At 41.9% G+C, this 21,427-nt stretch overlaps 1 protein-coding gene across 1 annotated transcript in view; it reads right to left on the bottom strand.

The window, feature by feature from the left end:
- The window catches only part of tex11 (testis expressed 11), a 228,271-nt gene that overhangs the window by 131,760 nt on the left and 75,084 nt on the right, over positions 1-21,427 (bottom strand). The window contains exon 13 of the mRNA XM_043705303.1: positions 12,127-12,264. Coding sequence (XP_043561238.1) covers positions 12,127-12,264 — 138 coding nt within the window. The remainder of the gene's footprint in view (positions 1-12,126; positions 12,265-21,427) is intronic.

Raw genomic sequence — 21,427 nt, 5'->3', positions numbered from 1 at the left:
AAATTCCATATCATCTTGTAAAATAGGTAGTATAGCAATTTCCGATCACGCTGCTGTATATATGGAAACTAAGGCGAGGAACAATGGGACATCCCCTCGGCATTGGCGTATGGACCCCTTCCTAATGAAAGATAGTAAATTTGTAAAGTATTTCTCTCAAGAATTTAAAACTTTTTTAGAAATTAATTCAGGTACAGCTAGCAACCAGTCAATGATGTGGGAGACCAAAGCTTACACGCGAGGTTTGATCATCTCCTACTCAGCGACCCAGAAGAAATTGAAGGGAGAACAACAGCGTCTGCTTGAAGCCCGATTAAAAGCGGCTGAAACAGCATACACTGATAGACCTTCTATTATTAAATTGCAAAGGATTACAGCTCTTAGGACAGCTCTAAACACTACGCTTACTCAAACGGCTAAAAAGGAAATATTATTTGCAAAACAAAGGTTATATGAATATGGCGACAAACCGGGTAGATACTCAGCATTTCTTGCAAAGAAAAAAAAAGGCCCCTCAGACTATTACATCTATCAAGGAAAGTACGGGTATTTTGACTAATGATCATAAAAAGATTAATGCGATCTTCAGAGAATTTTATTCTGAGTTATATAAATCATAGGATTGTGAAGATAGGACGAGGAGGATGCAGTCATTTTTTAAAAATTTGACTTTTCCAGACCTAACTCCGGAACAAGTATCGGTCCTAAATGCTCCTCTTACACTCCAAGAAATACTTGATGCAATTAGGCAACTTCAGAATGTTAAGACACCGGGCCCAGATGGTTTTCAAGCTGAATTCTATAAAGAATTTACAGAAATATTGGCTGGTCCACTTATGGACATGTATAACTATGCATATAGTCAGGGCTGTCTCCCGCCTTCGCTGAAAGAAGCAAATATCTCTCTTATCCTTAAAAATTGAAAGGACCCAGAAGATTGTACATCATACAGACCAATATCCTTGCTAAATGTAGATTTTAAAATCCTTTCTAAAAGGTTAGCACTGAGACTAGATAGGATACTGCCACATATTATAAAAGAGGATCAGACGGGGTTTATTAAGGGCCGTAGATCATCCAATAATATTAGAAGGGCTCTGAATATGATTCAAGCCTGTCATCAGGGAAAGATACCAGGAGTAATGATTTCATTAGACGCGGAAAAGGCATTTGATAGGGTCGAATGGTCATATTTGTTTTGCACATTGGAAAGGTTTGGCGTTGGACAGGTATTTACCAAATGGGTCTCAACATTGTATATTGATCCCAAAGCAGTTGTGGTTACCAATGGATTAGGTTCGGATAGCTTCAGTGTGGGTAGGGGCTGCCGTCAGGGATGTCCCCTCTCGCCATTGTTATTTACGCTAATAATTGAACCACTAGCAGAAGCTATATGAGCTGATCCTAATATAGTGGCCCCAAGGATTGGTACAGGTAAACATAAAATTACCCTTTATGCAGATGATGTTCTTCTATTCCTCAGAATACCCTCTGATGTCCATACCTCGCCTAATCCAAGTTATCAATACATTTAGTGCATTCTCAGGCTATAAAATTAATTTATCAAAATCGGAGGCTATGCCAATAGGTGGTCTTGCTATGATACCCCGCTTAGCGGACGGATCCCTTTTTCCCTTTCGTTGGTCCCTGGAGGACTTATGTTTAGGCATTTTTCTTACTCCAGTATTTGGTCAGTTGTATAAGGCTAATTTTGTGTATTTACTGGAAAGGATAAGGCAGGACCTCCAGCGATGGGGAGACCGACCAATTTCCTGGTTGGGTGGAATAGCACTAATCAAAATGTGCTATTCCACCCAACCAGGGTGGAATTCCATTTCTATAGAAATCTCTATAGAAAAGTGGAATGATATTTGGGAAAATGCTACAAGAATTACTATCTGTAACAGAACCCAGGCTATCCAGCTGAAGATACTTCCATTCCACCCGTCTCCTATGAGAATGCTTCTGGTGATGCTGCCGAGGACGGCTTTATGTAAATTATATGGCTGGATGAGTTCCTTTATCTGGAATCATAGGCGGCCCCTCATTAGGCTGAAGAAGCTACAGCTTCCACAGGCAAGGGGTGGATTGGATTTCCCAGATTTTAGGAAATATCAATTAAGTTCCCTATTAAGTTATATAGCTGATTGGGTCTTGTCTGATCCACAATCAATCTGGTTGGACATCGGGGCTTCTCAAGTAAAATAGCCACTTATTAACCTTTTATTCTCAGACAAGAGGAAAATCATTACAGATCACTGTAAAAACCCTATAATACTAAATACAATCAAGGCTTGGAATATAATGCGGCAAAATGAGGGCAATTCACATAAAACATCCCCCTATGCACCGATAGTGGGAGCATGGGGATTCCAACCGGGGTTAACAGATGCCACTTTTAAACTCTGGAGATCCAGGGGTATCTCATGTCCAGGGGATCTATTTAAAGATGGGGTCCTGATGTCTTTTGAACAGCTGCGTCAGAAATTCGGATTACCTAATGGAGACCTCTTTCGATACTTCCAAATTTAAGATTATATACAGAAGAAGACTATGTTATTAGATAGTCTTTATAAATCAGATAAAGAATGTAGTGTCCTACGACCAGTGGGGGTATCTTCCGTCAGTACTATTTATCATTTACTACATGATGAAGTATCGGGAGATATGGATAATCTGCTTAAAACATGGGATCAGGATTTGGGACTAGAAATCTCTATAGAAAAGTGGAATGATATTTGGGAAAATGCTACAAGAATTACTATCTGTAACAGAACCCAGGCTATCCAGCTGAAGATACTTCATAGGGCCTATATAGCACCAGTTCGACTGGCAAAATTTAAGGCAGGAGCATCTCCAATGTGTCCTAAATGCAAAATAGAGGTGGGCACTCTTGTACATTGCTTATGGACCTGTCATAAGATCCGTAGATATTGGACTAAAGTAGCAAGTACCCTGACAGAAATTTTAGGAACGGAAATTAAAGTGGACCCTGTATCTCTCCTCTTGGGCTTTTCGAACTTTCCCTCCCTGGACATGTACAGGAAATGACTATTTTCCATTCTTTCTTTCTGTGCAAGGAAAAATATTTTGGTGAACTGGGCGGCTGAGGGCCCCTCTGGACTTTCAAATCGGCACAGATTAATTATGGAATGTATTCCCCTTGACTTCCTTACAAATATGGTGCACCGAAAGACCGAATTATTTTATAAAATATGGCAGCCCTTCTTGAATTACATAAATACAGATATTTTGGCTATCCTAACAAGGGCTTTTATTTAATTGAGATTACAAACCTGGCTGATCCGGGGCCCCTCGGGGGAGGAATTCCGCACGAATACGGGTTTTATTACATCTGATGTTAACACATTCCGAGCATGTAAGAGACTTAAATATACACTCTGGTTAGTTGTAGGTTAGATTAGTAGATAGTTGAGTTTTGTTTGTTTTTTTCTTCTTTTTCGGTTTTTTTTTGTTTTTTTGTTAAATTTTGGCTGTTGTATATTTGAGCTAATTGTATATCAATGTTTATATCTGAGAGTTTTGTTTATTTTTGTAAACTTGTAAAAATGTCAAATTTCTAATAAAAATATCTATTAAAAAAAATCTACTGGGCTTTTTCGTTACCCCAAATCTATTAAAGTCTGTCCAAATCTCAGACTGGATCTGACTAAACCTGTTCAAATCACAGACGAAGCCCCCAAATTGTTACGACACGGGGTATACCCATCTGGTAATTTAAACCAGCCACACAGAATTGAATTTATTGTCACATGTACTGAGGCACAGTAATACAGCAATACAGGCAGATCACAGAGTTAAGTAGCATAGATAAGAAAATAATAGGTAAACAGCAGCAAAAACAAAAACACAGTTAAGAGTTTGAGAGTCCATTCAGTATTCTAACAGTGAGGAGAAACTGTTTTGAAATCAGCTGATGTGTGTTCAGGTTCTGTACCTTCTCTCTGATGGTAGCAGTTGTAAAAAAAAAGGGAAGGGTGGGATGGATCGTTGAGAATGCTGGCGGCCTTTCCTGGACAGTGAGCCTGGTAGATGGATTCTTTTGATGGGAGGTTGGCCTTTGTGATCGTCCGGGCCATGTTCACCATTCTTTGTAACTGTTTCCAATCTTGAATCACATAGTTGCCATACACCCAGACACAATGCTCTCAATGGCGCACTTATAAAAGTTGGTAACAGTATTCCGTCATGCCAAATTTCCTCAACTGCCTGTGCAGAAGAGACGTCGTTGGGCCTTTGTAACCAGTGCATCCACATGGAGAGTCGAAGAAAGCTTGTTGTGGATTAACACTCCCAGGAGCTTGACACTCTCCATTCGTTCCACCTCTGTACTGGTACTGAGAACTAGGTTGTTCTCAGTGCACCATTTTTCCAGGTCTTCCACCTCCCGTGTGTAGTCTGTTTCGTTGCCATCTGTGATTCAACCAACTATGGTGGTGTCATCAGCAAACTTGTAAATGGCATTTTTCTGGTATTTGGCGACGCAGTCATGAGTATATAGTGAGTATAGTAGGGGGCTCCAGTCTTGAGTGTTAGTGAGGATGAAATATTGTCCCCAATCTTCACTGATTGTGGCCTGTGGGTCAGGAAACTGAGGATCCAATTGCAGAGAGTGAAGCTTAGTCCAAGATCACTAAGTTTAATAACCAGTCTCAAGGGGATAATAGTGTTGAAGGCTGAACTGTAGTTAATGAGTAGGATTCTTACGTAGCTGTTCTTGGTATCAAGATGTTCAAGGGAGGAGTGAAGGGCAAGTGATATGGCATCTGACTGGATCTGTTGGTCAAATAGGCAAATTGGACTGGGTCAAGGCTAGTGGGCAGGCTGGAGTTGATTAATGCCATGACCAACCTTTCAAAGTACTTTGTGACCATTGAAGTTAGGGCCACTAGGTGGCAGTCATCCATTTTGCCACAGCGGCGAGGAGAGAAGGTGTGGTGAAGTGAGGGCTCCCAGGAAGGGCGAGTTTTCCCGCATTAAAAGGGACTTACCTCGTGAGTCGGGCCTCCATTTGCTGAGAGGTGCGAGGAAGGAGCAAAAGACTTCTGGGAAGTCATACATTTGTGTGGTTGCGTTACCCGAAACACTACTTGGGTAGAGTCGCCCACCCATCGTCCTTCTCTAACCAAAACAAAAGATTCTGTGCGCCAGATTGGTCAGGTAACGAGTTTATTTTTATTCCTTATTTTTCAACAGTCTCTTTGGGAATTTAGAATACTGGGAATGGAGGTGAGGGCAGTTGAATGTTCCTCCTGCAGAATGTGCGAGTTAGGGTCACCACTAGTGTCCTGCTGACGACATCTGCGGGAAGTGCACCCAACTCCAGTTCCTCGAAAACAACGTTAGGGAACTGGAGCTGGATGAACTTCGGATCATTCGGGAGGCAGAGGGGGTTATTGAGAGGAGTTACAGGGAGGTAGTCACTCCTCAGGTACAAGAAAAAGGTAGATGGGTTACAGTCAGGGGACGGAAAGGGAACCGGCAGGCAGTGCAGGGATCCCCTGTGGCCATTCCCCTCAACAATAAGCATACTGCTTTGGATACTGTTTGGGGGTGACAACTTACCAGGGGAAAGCATTGGGGCACAGGGCTTTGGCACAGAGTCTGTCCCTGCTGCTATGAAGGGAAGGGGGAAGAAGAGCAGAGCAGTAGTCATTGGGGACTCCATAGTTGGGGGGACAGATAGGAGGTTCTGTGGGAACGAGAGACACTCATAGTTGTTGTATTGCCTCCCAGGTGCCACAGTTCATGATGTCTCTGATCGTGTTTTTGGGATCCTTAAGGGGGAGGGTGAGAAGCCCCAAGTCGTGGTCCACATAGGCACCAACGACATAAGTAGGAAGAGAGATGGGGATTTAAGGCAGAAATTCAGGGAGCTAGGATGGAAGCTTAGAACTAGGTCAAACAGAGTTGTCTCTGGTTTGTTGCCCATGCCATGTGCTCGTGAGGCAAGGAATAGGGGGGAAATTTGCTAAGGCTATTGGGGTGCGTTTAAACTAATCCAGCAGGGGGATGGGAACCAAAATTGTAGTTCGAGTATAGACAAGGTTGAGGGTAGGGAGGTCCGAAATCAAGCTTCAGGGACGCAAGCTGGCACCGGCAAGCAAGAAGATGGTTTGAAGTGTGTCTACTTCAACGCCAGGAGCATCTGGAATAAGGTGGGTGAACTTGCAGCATGGGTTGGTACCTGGGACTTCAATGTTGTGGCCATTTCAGAGATATGGACAGAGCAGGCATAGGTTGTTGCAGGTTGCAGGATTTAGATGTTTCAGTAAGAACAGAGAAGATGGTAAAAGAGGGGGTGGTGTGCCATTGTTGGTAAAGGACAGTATTACAGTTACAAAAAGGATATTTGGGGACTCATCAACTGAGGTAGTGTGGGCTGAGGTTAGAAACAGGAAAGGAGAGTCACTCTGTTGGGAGATTTCTATTGGCCTCCGAATTGTTTCAAAGATGTAGAGGTAAGGATAGCAAAGATGATTCTCGATAGGAGTGAGAGAGACAGGGTAGTTGTCATTGGGGACTTCAACTTTCCAAATATTGACTGGGAACACTATAGTACGAGTACTATAGATTGGTCAGTTTTTGTCCAGTGTGCGCAGGAGGGTTTCCTGACACGGTATGTAGACAGGCCAACAAGGGGCGAAGCCACATTAGATTTGGTACTGGGTAATAAGCCTGACCAGATGTCAGACTTGGACGTAGGTGAGCACTTTGGTGATAGCGATCACAATTCTGTTATGTTTACTTTAGTGATAGAAATGGATAGGTGCATACTACTGGGCAAGAGTTACAGATGGGGGAAAAGGCAATTACGATGCGATTAGGCAAGATTTAGAAAGCATAGGATGGGGAAGGAAACTGCAGGGAATGGGCACATTAGAAATGTGGAGCTCATTCAAGGAAAAGATCCTGAGTGTCCTAGATAAGTATGTATCTGTCAGGCAGGGAGGAAGCTGTAGAGCACGGGAGCCTTGGTTTACAAAGGAAGTGGAATCTCTGGTCAAGAGGAAGAAGGCGACTTATGTTAGGATGAGATGCGAAGGCTCAGTTAGGGCGCTTGAGAGTTACAAGGTAGCCAGGAAAGATCTAACACGAGAGCTCAGAAGAGCCAGGAGGAGACATGAGAAGTTGTTGGCGGATAGGATCAGGGTAAATCCCCAAGGCTTTCTATAGGTATTTAAGGAATAAAAGAATGACGAGAGTAAGATTAGGGCCAATCAAGGATAGTAGTGGGAAGTTGTGTGTGGAGTCAGAGGAGATAGGGGAAGCACTAAGTGAATATTTTTCGACCATATTCACTCTAGAAAATGACAATGTTGTCGAGGAGAATACTGAAATACTAGACTAGGTGTGGTTGAGGTTCACAAGGAAGAGGTATTAGAAATCCTGCAGAGTGTGAAAATAGATAAGACCCCTGGGCCAGGTGGAATTTATCCTAGGATCCTCTGGGAAACCAGGGAGGAGATTGCTGAGCCTTTGGCATTGATCTTTAAATCGTCAATGTCTACAGGAATAGTGCCAGAAGACTGGAGGATAGCAAATGTAGTTCCCCTGTTCAAGAAGGGGAGTAGAGACAACCCTGGTAAATATAGACCAGTGAGCCTTACTTCAGTTGTTGGTAAAGTGTTGGAAAAGGTTATAAGAGATAGGATTTATAATCATCTAGAAAAGAACAATTTGATTAGGGATAGGTTTTGTGAAGGGTAGGTTGTGCCTCACAAATCTTATTGAGTCCTTTGAGAAGGTGACCAAACAGGTAGACGAGAGTAAACCGGTTGATGTGGTGTATATGGATTTCAGCAAGGCGTTCGATAAGGTTCCCCACAGTAGGCTTTTGTACAAAGTGCAGAGGAATGGGATTGTGGGAGATATAGCAGTTTGGATCAGTAATTGGCTTGCTGAACGAAGACAGAGGGTGGTGGTTGATGGGAGATGTTCATCCTGGAGTCCAGTTACTAGTGGTGTACCGCAAGGGTCAGTGTTGGGTCCATTGCTGTTCGTCATTTTTATAAATGACCTGGATGAGGGCGTAGAAGGGTGGGTTAGTAAATTTGCAGATGACACTAAGGTCAGTGGAGTTGTGGATAGTGACGAAGGATGTTGTAGGTTAGAGAGAGACATTGATAAGCTGCAGAGCTAGGCTGAGAGGTGGCAAATGGAGTTTAATGCGGACAAGTGTGAGGTGATTCATGTTGGGCGGAGTAAGTGGAATGCAAGGTACTGGGCAAATGGTAAGATTCTTGGTAGTGTAGATGAGCAGAGAGTTCTCGGTGTCCAGGTACACAGATCCTTGAAAGTTGCCACCCAGGTTGACAGGGTTAAGGTGGCATACAGTGTTTAGCTTTTATTAATAGAGGGATCAAGTTCCAGAACCAAGAGGTTATGCTACAGCTATACAAAACTCTGGTGCGGCCGTACTTGCAGTATTGTGTACAGTTCCGGTCACCACATTATAAGAAGAATGTGGAAGCTTTGGAAAGGGTACAGAGGAGATTTTCTAGGATGTTGCCTGGTATGGAGGGAAGGTCTTATGAGGAAAGGCTGAGGGACTTGAGGCTGTTTTCGTTGGAGAGAATAAGTTTGCGAAGTAACTTAATAGAGACATATAAGATAATCAGAGGGTTAGATAGGGTGGACAAGGAGAGCCTTTTTCCAAGTATAGTGAGCACGAGGGGGCATAGCTTTAAATTGAGGGGTGATAGATACAAGACAGATGTCAGAGATGGTTTCTTTACTCATAGAGTAGTAGGGTATGGAATGCCTTTGCCTGCAACGGTAGTAGACTAGCCAACTTTAAGTACATTTAAGTCGTCATGGGACGAGCATATGGACGTACATGGAATAATGTAGGTTAGATGGGCTTCAGATCGGTATGACAGGTTGGCGCAACATCGAGGGCCAAAGGGCCTGTACTGCGCTGTAATGTTCTATGAGACATGCTGCATGAACCTTCTTGAGCACAGGAATGATGGTGGCCCTCTTGAAACAAGCAAGGACAGTGGCCTGCTGCAGAGAGAGGTTGAAGATGTCCAGGAAGCCCTCTACCAATTGATCTGTGCATGCGTTGAGTGCACGGCCTGGTAGTGTGTCTGGTCCTATCGCTTTTCTTGGATTCACACGAAGGAAAACTGATCTGACCTCTGATGCAGTGACTGGAGGGATAAGTTTGTCAGGACTTGTCAGAATAGGTGTTACCTCTCCGCCGAAATTCTGCTCAAAGTGAGCATAGAAGGTATTGAGACGATCTGGAAGGGATGTATCATTGCCTGCTATTTTGCACTGTCTCTTTTTAGAACCTTTTTAGAAAAGATTCACCCCATACTGTAATATGTTAAAATTCAAGAGCAAAGAACTATCCCGGAGGTCCCTATTTAAAGTAAAAAAAAACTTTATTCTTTAATTCCAACAGGAGTTATTAAAATTAACAACTATTTACAAACTCTTTTCTCTTAAACCTACCTTTTACCTCCCACTCTACAATAATAGTCTGGTAAAAAATCCCAATTAAGATTTACAAAATAAATCGCGTTTCAAACCTAGTCAGCTTTGCCTGATCTCCTCTGTAAATTTTCCTCTGTAGATTCTCTCCAGGCCAGCCTCGATATTCTGCTGCGCAGGCACCCCAGCAACAGGTACCTTTACAGAGCTCTTCAGCTAAGTCTACATTTATTGGTCTTTTGCAGTTCTCCCCCTAACTGTTCAAAATGTCTGGTTTTATACCCCAAAACATCGGATCATTTCATTGATTGTAATATTATCAAAATACTAAGTTTAAATTTGATTGGATGTTGGTATCTTGGGGCATAGTTTAAACAGATTGGCCAAATTTGAATTTGTTTCTGTTTAATGGCAACTCAGCTGCTGCTATTTGCTCCGACCAAGTGTTACATTATTACTTTGATCAGGACTCTGTGCTTTGTCCGTCCTTGCTAGCTTTTTAACTTTCAAAGGTTTAGTACACCTCTTCACCTTCATAAGACTCTGCTTGCTAAAAATAAACCAAACCAGAGAAAAGCTGAGCTGGGAGAATTGGCCACTCCCCTTTCATTGTTCAAGTGTTTCTTTTGAAAACTTGGAAGCCTTTTGACTGAGGCAATACCTGTTAGCTATCATTAAATTGGCCCTAAAACCCTTCAAACCTAGACCTGAGTATCTGTGGTTTATGACTCCTCTAGAGACAAAGCTGAAAATGTATTGCTGGAAAAGCGCAGCAGGTCAGGCAGCATCCAAGGAACAGGAGAATCGACGTTTCGGGCATAAGCCCTTCTTCAGGAATCTCCTGTTCCTTGGATGCTGCCTGACCTGCTGCGCTTTTCCAGCAACACATTTTCAGCTCTGATCTCCAGCATCTGCAGCCCTCACTTTCCCCTCGAGAGACAAACCAAGATCACCATAACCTTGTTAAAGGAGCAGCATCATCACAACGTGAAGGATCTAATAAAGGCGACTAAAACACACCAAACAATAGATTCTCTATAAATGGAAGGAATGTGATGAGAGGTTTTTTACTAAAACGTGGGTGTATCTCCCTAAAAGTTTGAACACAGGTAATTAAAGTGGCTGAAGAAATGGTTGATCTTCCAATTCAGAAACTGTCCTTGCAATTGGAACATTATCAATGCCCTCCGCTACGTAAAGAGGATGAGAAAGATAAATTCATAAATATGTCTCATAATTTACTGACAACTGTAAGGAAGTTAGTAGAACCTGTTAATAAGGACAGACCAACGGAAAGGTTAGAATCTAACTTTTAAGTCATCTGCAAATTTGAAACTTTCTTGTTATATATATCAAAGTGAGCAGGAATATTAACACTGACACCTGGGAGACTCCATTGTTGAAGTTCCTCTGGTCTAAGAAATATCTCTCCACTCTTTTTACTATCAGTCAATCAATTAATCTTCTACCATAAGTGGTATTGTCCCCTTATTCTGAGAGCATTCACTTGGTACATCTCTTTTGTGGTACTTCATTAATTCCTTGCCTACGTGCACAACATCAATTGTATTACCCTCATCAACTCTGTCACTGATCTAAAACCTCAAATAAATTCTATTCAGTTTGTGCCAATATCACCTCCTTCCAGGTCATTTATTTGGATGTTCCTTAGAGTTACCTAAAATTTTTGGATAGTATAGCAGTGGCTGAAGACGAGATTCAAAGAAGCTTAGACTGATCAAATTTGTCTTTTTTAAAAGGATATTCCTGATTAGGAAGCAGAAATGAAAACTCGGGTGAAATATTTGAAGTCACTGCCTGATATTACATTTGTAATTGCAGAAGTATCTCCAGTCATCTATAACTCTACAGGTTTCTGCTGAGAACTGCTCATACAAGCTACCATTTAAATAAATAGAACTTTCTCCCAAAAGGCTATGAATAATGGGTCAAAAGATTTTTTTAAAGGCATAATTGAAAAGACTTTTGGTAGGTAGGGCTATTAAAAGACATGGAAGAAAAATGGGTAAATTAATTTAAAGTGCCAAGCAGGTGTCATTCTGTTCGATCACAGAACAAACACGGATGGCTGAAGAATCCATTCATGTTGTTTAAAATGAATACAGTATTTTCACCAATGCATTTAAAGACCATTTTTCTCCACCTAAATAAGACCATCATTGTTACATCGTCATTCCTTGCAACGCAAGAAGATCTGTATATTCACATTGGACTATTCTAACTATTGGAACTGCAAGGCATTATGTTTTTCACTCACTCTCATGCACATTGATTTGAACAATAACCATGTCAGACAGCATCCAAGGAGCAGGAGAATTGATGTTTCGGGCATAAGCCCTTCATCAGGAATGAGGCTGAGCAAGTTTTGAGAACATGTGTAGCTCAGGTTGAGGTTCTGGATGTAGGTTTACTCGCTGAGCTGGAAAGTTCATTTCCAGACGTTTCATCACCCTACGAGGTAACATCTTCAGTGGGCCTCCAGTTAAAGCTGATTCCTGAAAAAGGGCTTACGCCTGAAATGTCGATTCTCCTGCTCCTCGGATTCTGCGTAACCTGCTGTGCTTTTCCAGCACCAGACTCTTGACGCTGATCTCCAGTATCTACAGTCATCATTTTCTCCTAGTTGATAATAGCAGATAGTACCTTTTCTAGATGATTCAGACGCAGATAACACAATGCCCTGTTCCTTTGTAATCTAGCCAGGTTCTGATCTAGTTGTCCATCAGAAAAGAAACTTAAAGAATAGCTGTACCATTGAAGAGCCTCTGTACACTTTTGTACCTATACAGGGGAAAAAGAATGGTGAAAAAAAAATGTGATTCCCACTCACTACAAATTAGTAGGCTAATGATATTTGCCATCAAGGTACGTTGTTAACAAATGAGAATAAAGTAAAATTATCTGTTTGGTAATAGGGTGGGAAAAATCAGTATAAGCCATTCAAGCACAGTCCAAAAGAAACATATCTTAGCAATATACGTTATCTACAAATAACTGTTCAATCTTGGAAGAAGTTTAATGACCTAACAGACTGAAGCAAAGTCAGTGGACTTGGCCACACCTTCCAAAAATGTAAGCTGACAATCTGGTTTGCAATTTGCAGCCATCTTCCTCTCACTTAGCTCAAATGCAAAATTGCTTCCCAACATTCAAAGGTAAAAGTTAGGCTGATTACAATATTACATGCATGTGCCACATTCTTTACACAGTAGCAACCATGACCATACTGAATAGTGCAGAAAACTCAAAGGACCAAATGGCTGACTCTATTTTTGATTAATGTCTTGTTGACACAGTCTAACATAGCCAGCCTGTTAATACCTCATTAATGCACTGATATGGTATTAGCTGGAGATACATTTATCTGTGCAATCCAGGCAGGGGTAATGTTTCAGAAGGACCATACATGCAACAGCAACAGTATGTGATGGATGGCAGTTATAGGAAGGGGGGAAAGTCTCAGGTACAGTCACATAGATGGGTTAACTCCAGGAAGAGTGAGAGAGGTCGGCACCTAGGGCAGGAGTCTTTTGTAGATATACCCATTTCAAACAGGTATGCTGTTTTGGAAAATGTAGGGGGTGATGGATTCTCAGGGGAATGTAGCACGAACAGCCAAGTTCCTGGTATTGAGACTAGCTCTAATGCAAGGAGGGATATGTCGGCTTCCAAGAGATCAATTGTGTTAGGGGATTTTGTAGTCAGAGGTACAGACAGACGTTTCTGTGGCCAGCAGAGAAAAAGCAGAATGGTGTGTTCCTTCCCGGGTGCCAGGATCAAGGATGTCTCAGAGAGGGTGGAGAATGTTCTCACTAATATACTGGCAGGGAAATTTGCTAGAACTGCTTGGGAGGATTTAAACTAGTAAGGTGGGGGGGTGAGACCCAGGGAGATAGCGAGGAAAGAGGTCAATCTGAGACTGGTACAGTTGAGAACAAAGTGAATCAAACAGTCAGGGCAGGCAGGGACAAGGTAGGACTAATAAATTAAACTGCATTTATTTCAATGCAAGGGGCCGAACACGGAAGGCAGATGAACTCAGGGCATGGTTAGGAACATGGGACTGGGATATCATAGCAATTACAGAAACATGGCTCAGTGGTGGGCAGGACTGGCAGCTTAATGTTACAGGATACAAATGTTACAGGATGAATAGAAAGGGAGGCAAGAGAGGAGGTGGAGTGGCATTTTTGATAAGGGATAGCATTACAGCTGTGCTGAGGGAGGACATTCCCAGAAATACATCCAGGGAAGTTATTTGGGTGGAACTGAGAAATAAGAAAGGGATGATCACCTTATTGGGATTGCATTATAGACCCCTCAATAGTCAGAGGGAAATTGAGAAACAAACTTGTAAGGAGATCTCAGCTATCTCAGCTATCTGTAGGAATAATAGGGTAGTTATGGTAGGGGATTTTAACTTTCCAAACATCGACTGAGACAGCCATAGTGTTAAAGGTTTAGGTGGAGAGGAATTTCTTAAGTGTGTACAAGACAATTTTCTGATTCAGTATGAGGATGTACCTACTAGAGAAGGTACAAAACTTGACCTACTCTTAGGAAATAATGCAAGGCAGGTGACCGAGGTGCCAGTGGGGGAGCACTTTGAGGCCAGCGACCATAATTTTATTTGTTTTAAAACAGTGATGGAAAAGGATAGACCAGATCTAAAAGTTGAAATTCTAAATTAGAGAAAGGCCAATTTTGACGGTATTAGGAAAGAACTTTCAAAAGCTGATTGGAGGCAGATGTTCGCAGATCAAGAGACAGCTAGAAAATGGGAAGCCTTCAGAAATGAGATAACAAGAATCCAGAGAACATATATTCCTGTCAGGGTGAAAGGGAAGGCTGGCAGGTATAGGGAATGCTGGATGATTAAAGACATTGAGGGTTTGGTTAAGAAAAAGGAAGCATATGTCAGGTATAGACAGGATCGATCGAGTGAATCCTTAGAAGAGTATAAAGAAAGTAGGAGTATACTTAAGAGGGAAATCAGGAGGGCAAAAAGGGGACATGAGATAGCTTTGGCAAAGAGAATTAAAAAGAATCCAAAGGGTTTTTACAAATACATTAAGGACAAAAGGGTAACTATGGAGAGAATAGGGCTCCTCAAAAATCAGCAAGACGGCCTTTGTGTGGAGCCACAGAAAATGGGGGAGATACTAAATGAATATTTTGCATCAGTATTTACTGTGGAAAAGGATATGGAAGATATAGACTGTACGGAAATAGATGGTGACATCTTGCAAAATGTCCAGATTACAGAGGAGGAAGTGCTGCATGTCTTGAGATGGTTAAAGGTGGATAAATCCCCATGACTTGATCAGGTATACACGAGAATTCTGTGGGAAGCTAAAGAAGTGATTGCTGGGCCTCTTGCTGAGATATTTGTATCATCAATAGTCACACGTGAGGTGCCAGAAGACTGGAGATTGGTAAACGTGGTGTCACTATTTAAGAAGGGCGGTAAAGACAAGGCAGGGAACTTTAGACCAGTGAGCCTGACCTCAGTGGTGGGCAAGTACAGGGAGAACTAGCCATTTGGATACAGAACTGGCTCAAAGGTAGAAAACAGAGGGTGGTGGTGGAGGGTTGTTTTTCAGACTGGAGGCCTGTGACCAGTGGAGTGTCACAAGGATCGGTGCTGAGTCCTCTACTTTTTGACATTTACATAAATTATTTGGATGCGAGCATAAGAGGTACACAGTTAGTAAGTTTGCAGATGACACCAAAATTGGACGTGTCGTGGACAGTGAAGTGGGTTACCTCAGATGGGCCAATGGGCTGAGAAGTGCCAGATGGAGTTTAATTCAGATAAATGAGAGGTGCTGCATTTTGGGAAAGCAAATCTTAGCAGGACTTATACACTTAATAGTAAGGTCCTAGGGAGTGTTGCTGAACAAAGAGACCTTGGAGTACAGGTTCACAGCTCCTTGAAAGTGGGGTCGCAGATAGATAGCATAGTGAAGAAGGCATTTGGTATGCTTTTCTTTATTGGTCAGAGTATTGAGTACAGAAGTTGGGAGGTCATGTTGCAGCTGTACAGGACATTGGTGAGGCCACTGTTGGAATATTGTGTGCAATTCTGATCTCCTTCCTATTGGAAAAATGTTGTGAAACTTGAAAGGGTTCAGAAAAGATTTCCAAGAATGTTGCCAGGATTGAAGGATTTGAGCTAGAGGGAGTGGCTGAACAGGCTGAGGCTGTTTTCCCTGGAGCGCCGGAGGCTGAGGGGTGACCTTACAGAGGTTTACAAAATTATGAGGGGCAGGGATAGGATAAAAAGACAAAGTCTTTTCCCTGGGATCGGGGAGTACAGAACTAGAGGACATAGGTTTAGGGTGAGAGGGGAAAGATATAAAAAAAGAGACTCAAGGGCAACTTTTTCACGCAGAGGGTAGTATGTATATGGAATGAGCTGCTCGAAGATGTGGTGGAGGCTGGTACAATTGCAACATTTAAGAGGCATTTGGATGGGTATATGCATAGGAAGGGTTTGGAGGGATATGGGCCGGGTGCTGGCAGGTGGGACTAGATTGGGTTGGGATATCTGGGCGCGTGGACAGGTTGGACCGAAGGGTCTGTTTCCATGCTGTACATCTCTATGACTCTATGACTAAGTAAGGTCATTAAGTTTTCAGGTGACACCAAGATTACTGGTATAGTAGACAGTGAACACAATTATCTAAAGTTACGAAGTGATTTTGATCAAATGAGTTAATGGTGCCAAATGGAGTTTAATTTGGATAAATGCAAAGTATTGCCAAAACTAACAAGGACTTAATGTACATAATTCTTCAAAGTCTGCATCACATGTAATGGGTTAAGAAGGCATTTAGCACACTTGCCTTGATTGCACTGACCTTTGAGTATAGAACTTAGAATATTATGTTGAGGTGGCACAGGACATTGGTTAGGCCTCTTCTGGAGTACTGCGTCCAGTTCTAGTCACCCTGTTGTAGGAAGATTATTATTAATCTGGGCAGGGCTCAGAAGAGATTTATCACGATGTTGCTGAGAATGGAGGACTTGAGTTATAAGGGGAGGCTGGAATTTTTTCACTGGAGGGCAGCTTTATAAAATCATGTGGGGTAAGGATCACATGAATTGCAGGATCTATTCTTGAGGGCAGGGGATTTCAAGACCAGAGGACACATTTTAAGGTGAGAGGAAGAAGATTTAGAAAAGATACGAGAGTCAATTTTTATTTGTTGAACGGACAGTAGTTTGTGTGTGAAATAAACTTCCAAGGGAAGTGGTGGATGTGGTACAGTTACAACATTTAAAAGACATTTAGTTAAGTACATGAATAAGAAAATTTTGGAGGGCTATGGGCCAAGTGCAGGCAGGTGGGACTACATTAATTTGGGATTATGGTCAGCATTGACTGGTGGGACGAAAGGGTTGGTTTCTGTGCTGTCTGACTCTACAACCACTGTTTGTTGTAAAAACCCATCTGGTTCAATAAAGTCCTTTTTGCAAGGACCATAACACCATAAGACATATAAGCAGAAATTAGGCCACTGAGCCCATCAAGTCTGCACCACCATTCAATCATAGTTCGAGAAAAAAAAAATGAATATGCTGGAATCTAAGGTAGGCAAGTAGGAGGCTGCAAGAACACATCAAGACATGCAGCATCAGGGTGGAGAAGTCGACGTTTTGGGTGCAACCCTTCTTCATGACTGGGGATGGGTGTAAGGGGAGCTACAGATAAAAGGGGTGGCGGGTCAGGGTGCTGAAGTGGGGATAGGTGAAGACATGTAGAGGGTATAACCGGGTTGGTCAATGGGAGGAATGAATCTGGGAGGTGGCTGGGAGGAGTGGAAGGGAGGGTGAGGGGCTGGGAAGGGAGGTTACTTGAAATTGGAGAACTCAATGTTGAATCCTCCCATCGTTCGGCTACCGAGGTGGAAGATGAGGCGCTGTTCCTCCAATTTACAGCTTGGTTCGTTTAGACTATGGAGGAGGCCAAGGTTGGTCATGTTGGAAAAGAAATGGGAAGGGGAAATAAATTGGGTCGTAACTGGGAGGTCTGATCGGCCCTGGTCTTTCAATCATAGCTGATAAGTTTCTCAACCCTTTCCTCCCTGTAACCCTTGATCCTCAAGAACCTGTCTATCTCAGTCTTAAATATACTCAATGACCTGACCTCCACAGTCTTCTCTGGCAACAAATTCCATAGATTCATCACTCTGGCTGAATAAGTTTCTCCTTGTCTCCATTCTAAAATGTCTTCCCTTATGTCTCAGGCCATGCTGTTGGGTCCCCGTCTCTCGAAACAATTGAAACATCTTCCCAACATCCACTCTGTTCCGGCCATTCAGTATTCAGTATGCTTCAATTAGATCCCCCTAACCCTTCCATCGAGTATCGACACGGAGTCCTCAAACATTCCTCGTTTGTTAAGGTTTTCATTCCTGTAACTATTCTTGTGAACCTCCTTTGAATACACTCCAAGGCCCGTATATCGTTCCTGAGATATGGGGCACAATACTCCAAATGTGGTCTGACCAATAAGGAAAGTGCTGTTCTTACTTGATCTGACTTACATGTGACTCCAGAGGTGGATAATAAATGCTGGCCTACCAAGCTGCACTGGCATCCCATGAAAAAAATTCAAAAACATCACACTGACTTTTGATGATTAGTTGATCAAGAGAGAAAGTGCAAGATAACATAAGAAACATACAAAAGAAATAATTAGTAGTATTTCTTTCGAAACACCTGTAAAATAAAATTTTCAAAACATAAACAAAAAGGTGACACTGTACTAACCCATGTAATACATAAGATGAGTCAACTGTGATCATACATTTTGAACGGTTATCATTTTAATCCAAGGAGTTCACCAGCAGAATTTAGTTTTGGGAAAAGGGATCCTGTTAAAAACACAGGACATATTTTGATCTCAAGAATAGAAATGTGAAGCTTTTAAAATATTAAGGTAAGGCCAATCACAGGGTGGTAGATGGTGATCGCTGGAGGTATACAGGGTCAGTTTTAGGATCACAACTATTCACAAGACACATTAACGGCATGAATAAAGGAACGGATATTGTTGCTAAGCTTGTGGACACAAATATAGGTATAGGTACAGGTAATGTTATGGAGGCAGAGAGGCTGCAGAAGGATTTGAACTGTCTGTGACAGTGGACGAGAAAGTGGCAGATTGAATACAATGTGGGAAACCGAGGTAATGCCCTTCTTTAAGAAGAAGAGGCATTGACAATTTCTTGAATGATGAATGGCTTTGGAAATCCGAAGCACAAAGGGACTTTGGAGTCCTTCTTCAAGATTCTCTTAAAGTTAACGTGCAGGTTCAGTTGTCAGTTAGGAAGGTAAATGAAATATTAACATTCACTATGAGAGGGCTAGAATATAAATGGAGGACAAAGACATCCACTGGTTTGATGTAATCAAGGAGACAAGGAGACATTGTAAGTGAGTTCACACATCGTATAATATTGAATTTAGAAGTACCCATTATCCCAGAATAGCTGAGGGGCGGGAAAACAATCCACATTGATAGACAGTTTTCTTGCAGAGTGAAGTAACTCCATGGAGGCTGGCATCCCATCACCAAGTCATCCTTTTTTTTCACATGCACTGTACATGGACTCCGACCAGCTACCTTAGAGCTAGTCACTAGATTGAACAGAATCAGCTCACCAATTGGCCCAGGTTAACAATCACAATCAGGGATCTCACTCAATGAGATCTACCTGGCCCTCCTTCCAATAATTACACCAAGGGAACTAATTTAGTCAATTTTTGTTTTTTTCACCATCTGAGTAGATCAGATAGAAAACTGTATAACAAGGGCAGCCTCAACAAGGAAGAAGTTGAACTATGGGAAAAGGAAGGAAAAAACATGAGGCACACAGCTTTGCAAGGTCAGGGCAAAAGAGTTGCTCTCTATTACTGGGAACAAAGGAAATCACATAGTCCAAGGAATAGGTACAGCTCTGAGAACTTCGAATCGAAAAGGCATGACTTTGGAGCCAAATTCAGTAAGGATAATAATATTTCATCCATAGCCTAGAGAATATTCAACCCACCAGCATGTGGAGAGTTGCCCTGCCTGTCCTGACCACCCTTAAGTAACACTGGGAGTTTAACAACCATTCAGTAAGGCAAGCCAAGGGGCTTATTTCCGTGATGTTTAAGGGAAGTTAACTATTTTGTTGTGTGTCACCAAGGAATATTACCTGCACCGATTGTGCCACTTTGAGATTCACTGTGCATAATAAGCACACACTTATTCAAAATATGAAATCTATATCGATTGCATTATTCATCATCCTTCAGTGATTCATAAATGTAAGCCCAAACCTTTGATTACAAATACGTGAGAGAATTCGGTTGTGCTCAGGAAGGGTGAACACGCCTCACAATCAGAAACAAGCACTTTTTAAAACGTTTTATATGAGCCTCTTTTCCAAGAGTTTCGTTGGAATGGATTATGTGTCTGGCGAAGGGCTGTGGCACATTAGAAATAATTCCATTTTGTGAAATCCCATGGTGGAAGTGCAACAATTCAGAACTACTTTCTGTGCAATATCTGCCGATAGCTATCAACTTCATATCTGACAACAGCTAAAATTAATTTTAATTGTACAATTCAGAAATGGTTCTATAAAAACACATGTCAAACATATCAAACTTCAGTTTTTGCTCACAGCAACAAGAGAGGCCAACAAAAAAGATCAGAATATTAGTTGGCAAACACAAAGGTCTGAAAATTTTAATGTCAAGAAATTATGTAATTATAGCATTTTTATATCTGTAATAGGTAAAATTGTTAAGGCTTCAAATTGGTAGATTCTATTACAGTGAAGACTGTATTACAATGGTGTTTATATCAAATCACCCAGTGACCTCCACATATCAACATTCAACATAATTGTGTATTTCATGCATTGACTAAGTCCCTAACTCCGACAGAACATGATCTTGCTGGACTGGATGTATGTGAGGCAAAGTAAAGGACTACATTAGTAGTCACATACTATTTTCTAGCTTAGTTCACCAAGAAGTTCTTAGAGCAAATTGGAATAGGTAATAAACACTGGTTTTGCCAGTAATGGATACATCCCATATATAATTACATATATTAAAAAAACCTTGAAATTAAAAATGAACCTAAACGCCAGTAAACAAGAAAATCAGCACAGTAACATTCAGTATTAAAGAGTAATAAAATGTTATTTTGTGTATGTATGTAGATTCCAGCCAAGTTATCCAGAGTTAAAACATGCGGTACACAGATGAAGATTCTCTCCTGCTTTTACCGCGGAAAACCTCCATATATTTCAAACAGCCACTTGGCCCCCACCTCACCCGTGCACCTTCCTTCAAAATAGCCTTGTCCCACTCACAACTACCCTCGTTTCTTGCCCCCTACTTTTAGTTTATTACTCAGCAAATCATCTTCCTAAAATCCCTCTATCCTTCTCATCAAACAGTCACTGTCTCTAAATCTCTAGTTCCTACACATTCATTTCACTCAGCACCACCCTACCCAAAAAGACATCCCACCAACTCGCCTAGCAGACTATACTGCATCTCTTCCAACCTTTGACTACACTCAGGCTTTACTACTCCCTCCTCCTTCATGCCTCAGATCCAGCCAAACACCATGGAGGATCAAGGTCCATTGTTCTCCATTACGAAGCCTACCGAACTCAGCTCCTATCAGCTTGCTGAAGGCACAAAGTGTGCGCATCTATTGGGATGAGTGAGGCAGCTAACATTTTCTTTTTATGTTCATTCACAGGATGTGGTGTTGCTGAGTTGGCCAGCATTTACTGCTCATCTCTAATGATCCAGAGGGCAGTTAAGAATCAAAAACATTACTTTGGGCGTGGGTTTGTCTATAGATCAAATCAGGAGAGGATGGCACATTAATGAATGCAAACTACTGCAGATGATAGAAATTTGA

This window comes from Chiloscyllium plagiosum, chromosome 15, assembly GCF_004010195.1.
Source record: "Chiloscyllium plagiosum isolate BGI_BamShark_2017 chromosome 15, ASM401019v2, whole genome shotgun sequence".
Taxonomy (NCBI): Eukaryota; Metazoa; Chordata; class Chondrichthyes; order Orectolobiformes; family Hemiscylliidae; genus Chiloscyllium; species Chiloscyllium plagiosum.
This window is presented reverse-complemented; position numbering and strand designations above follow the sequence as displayed.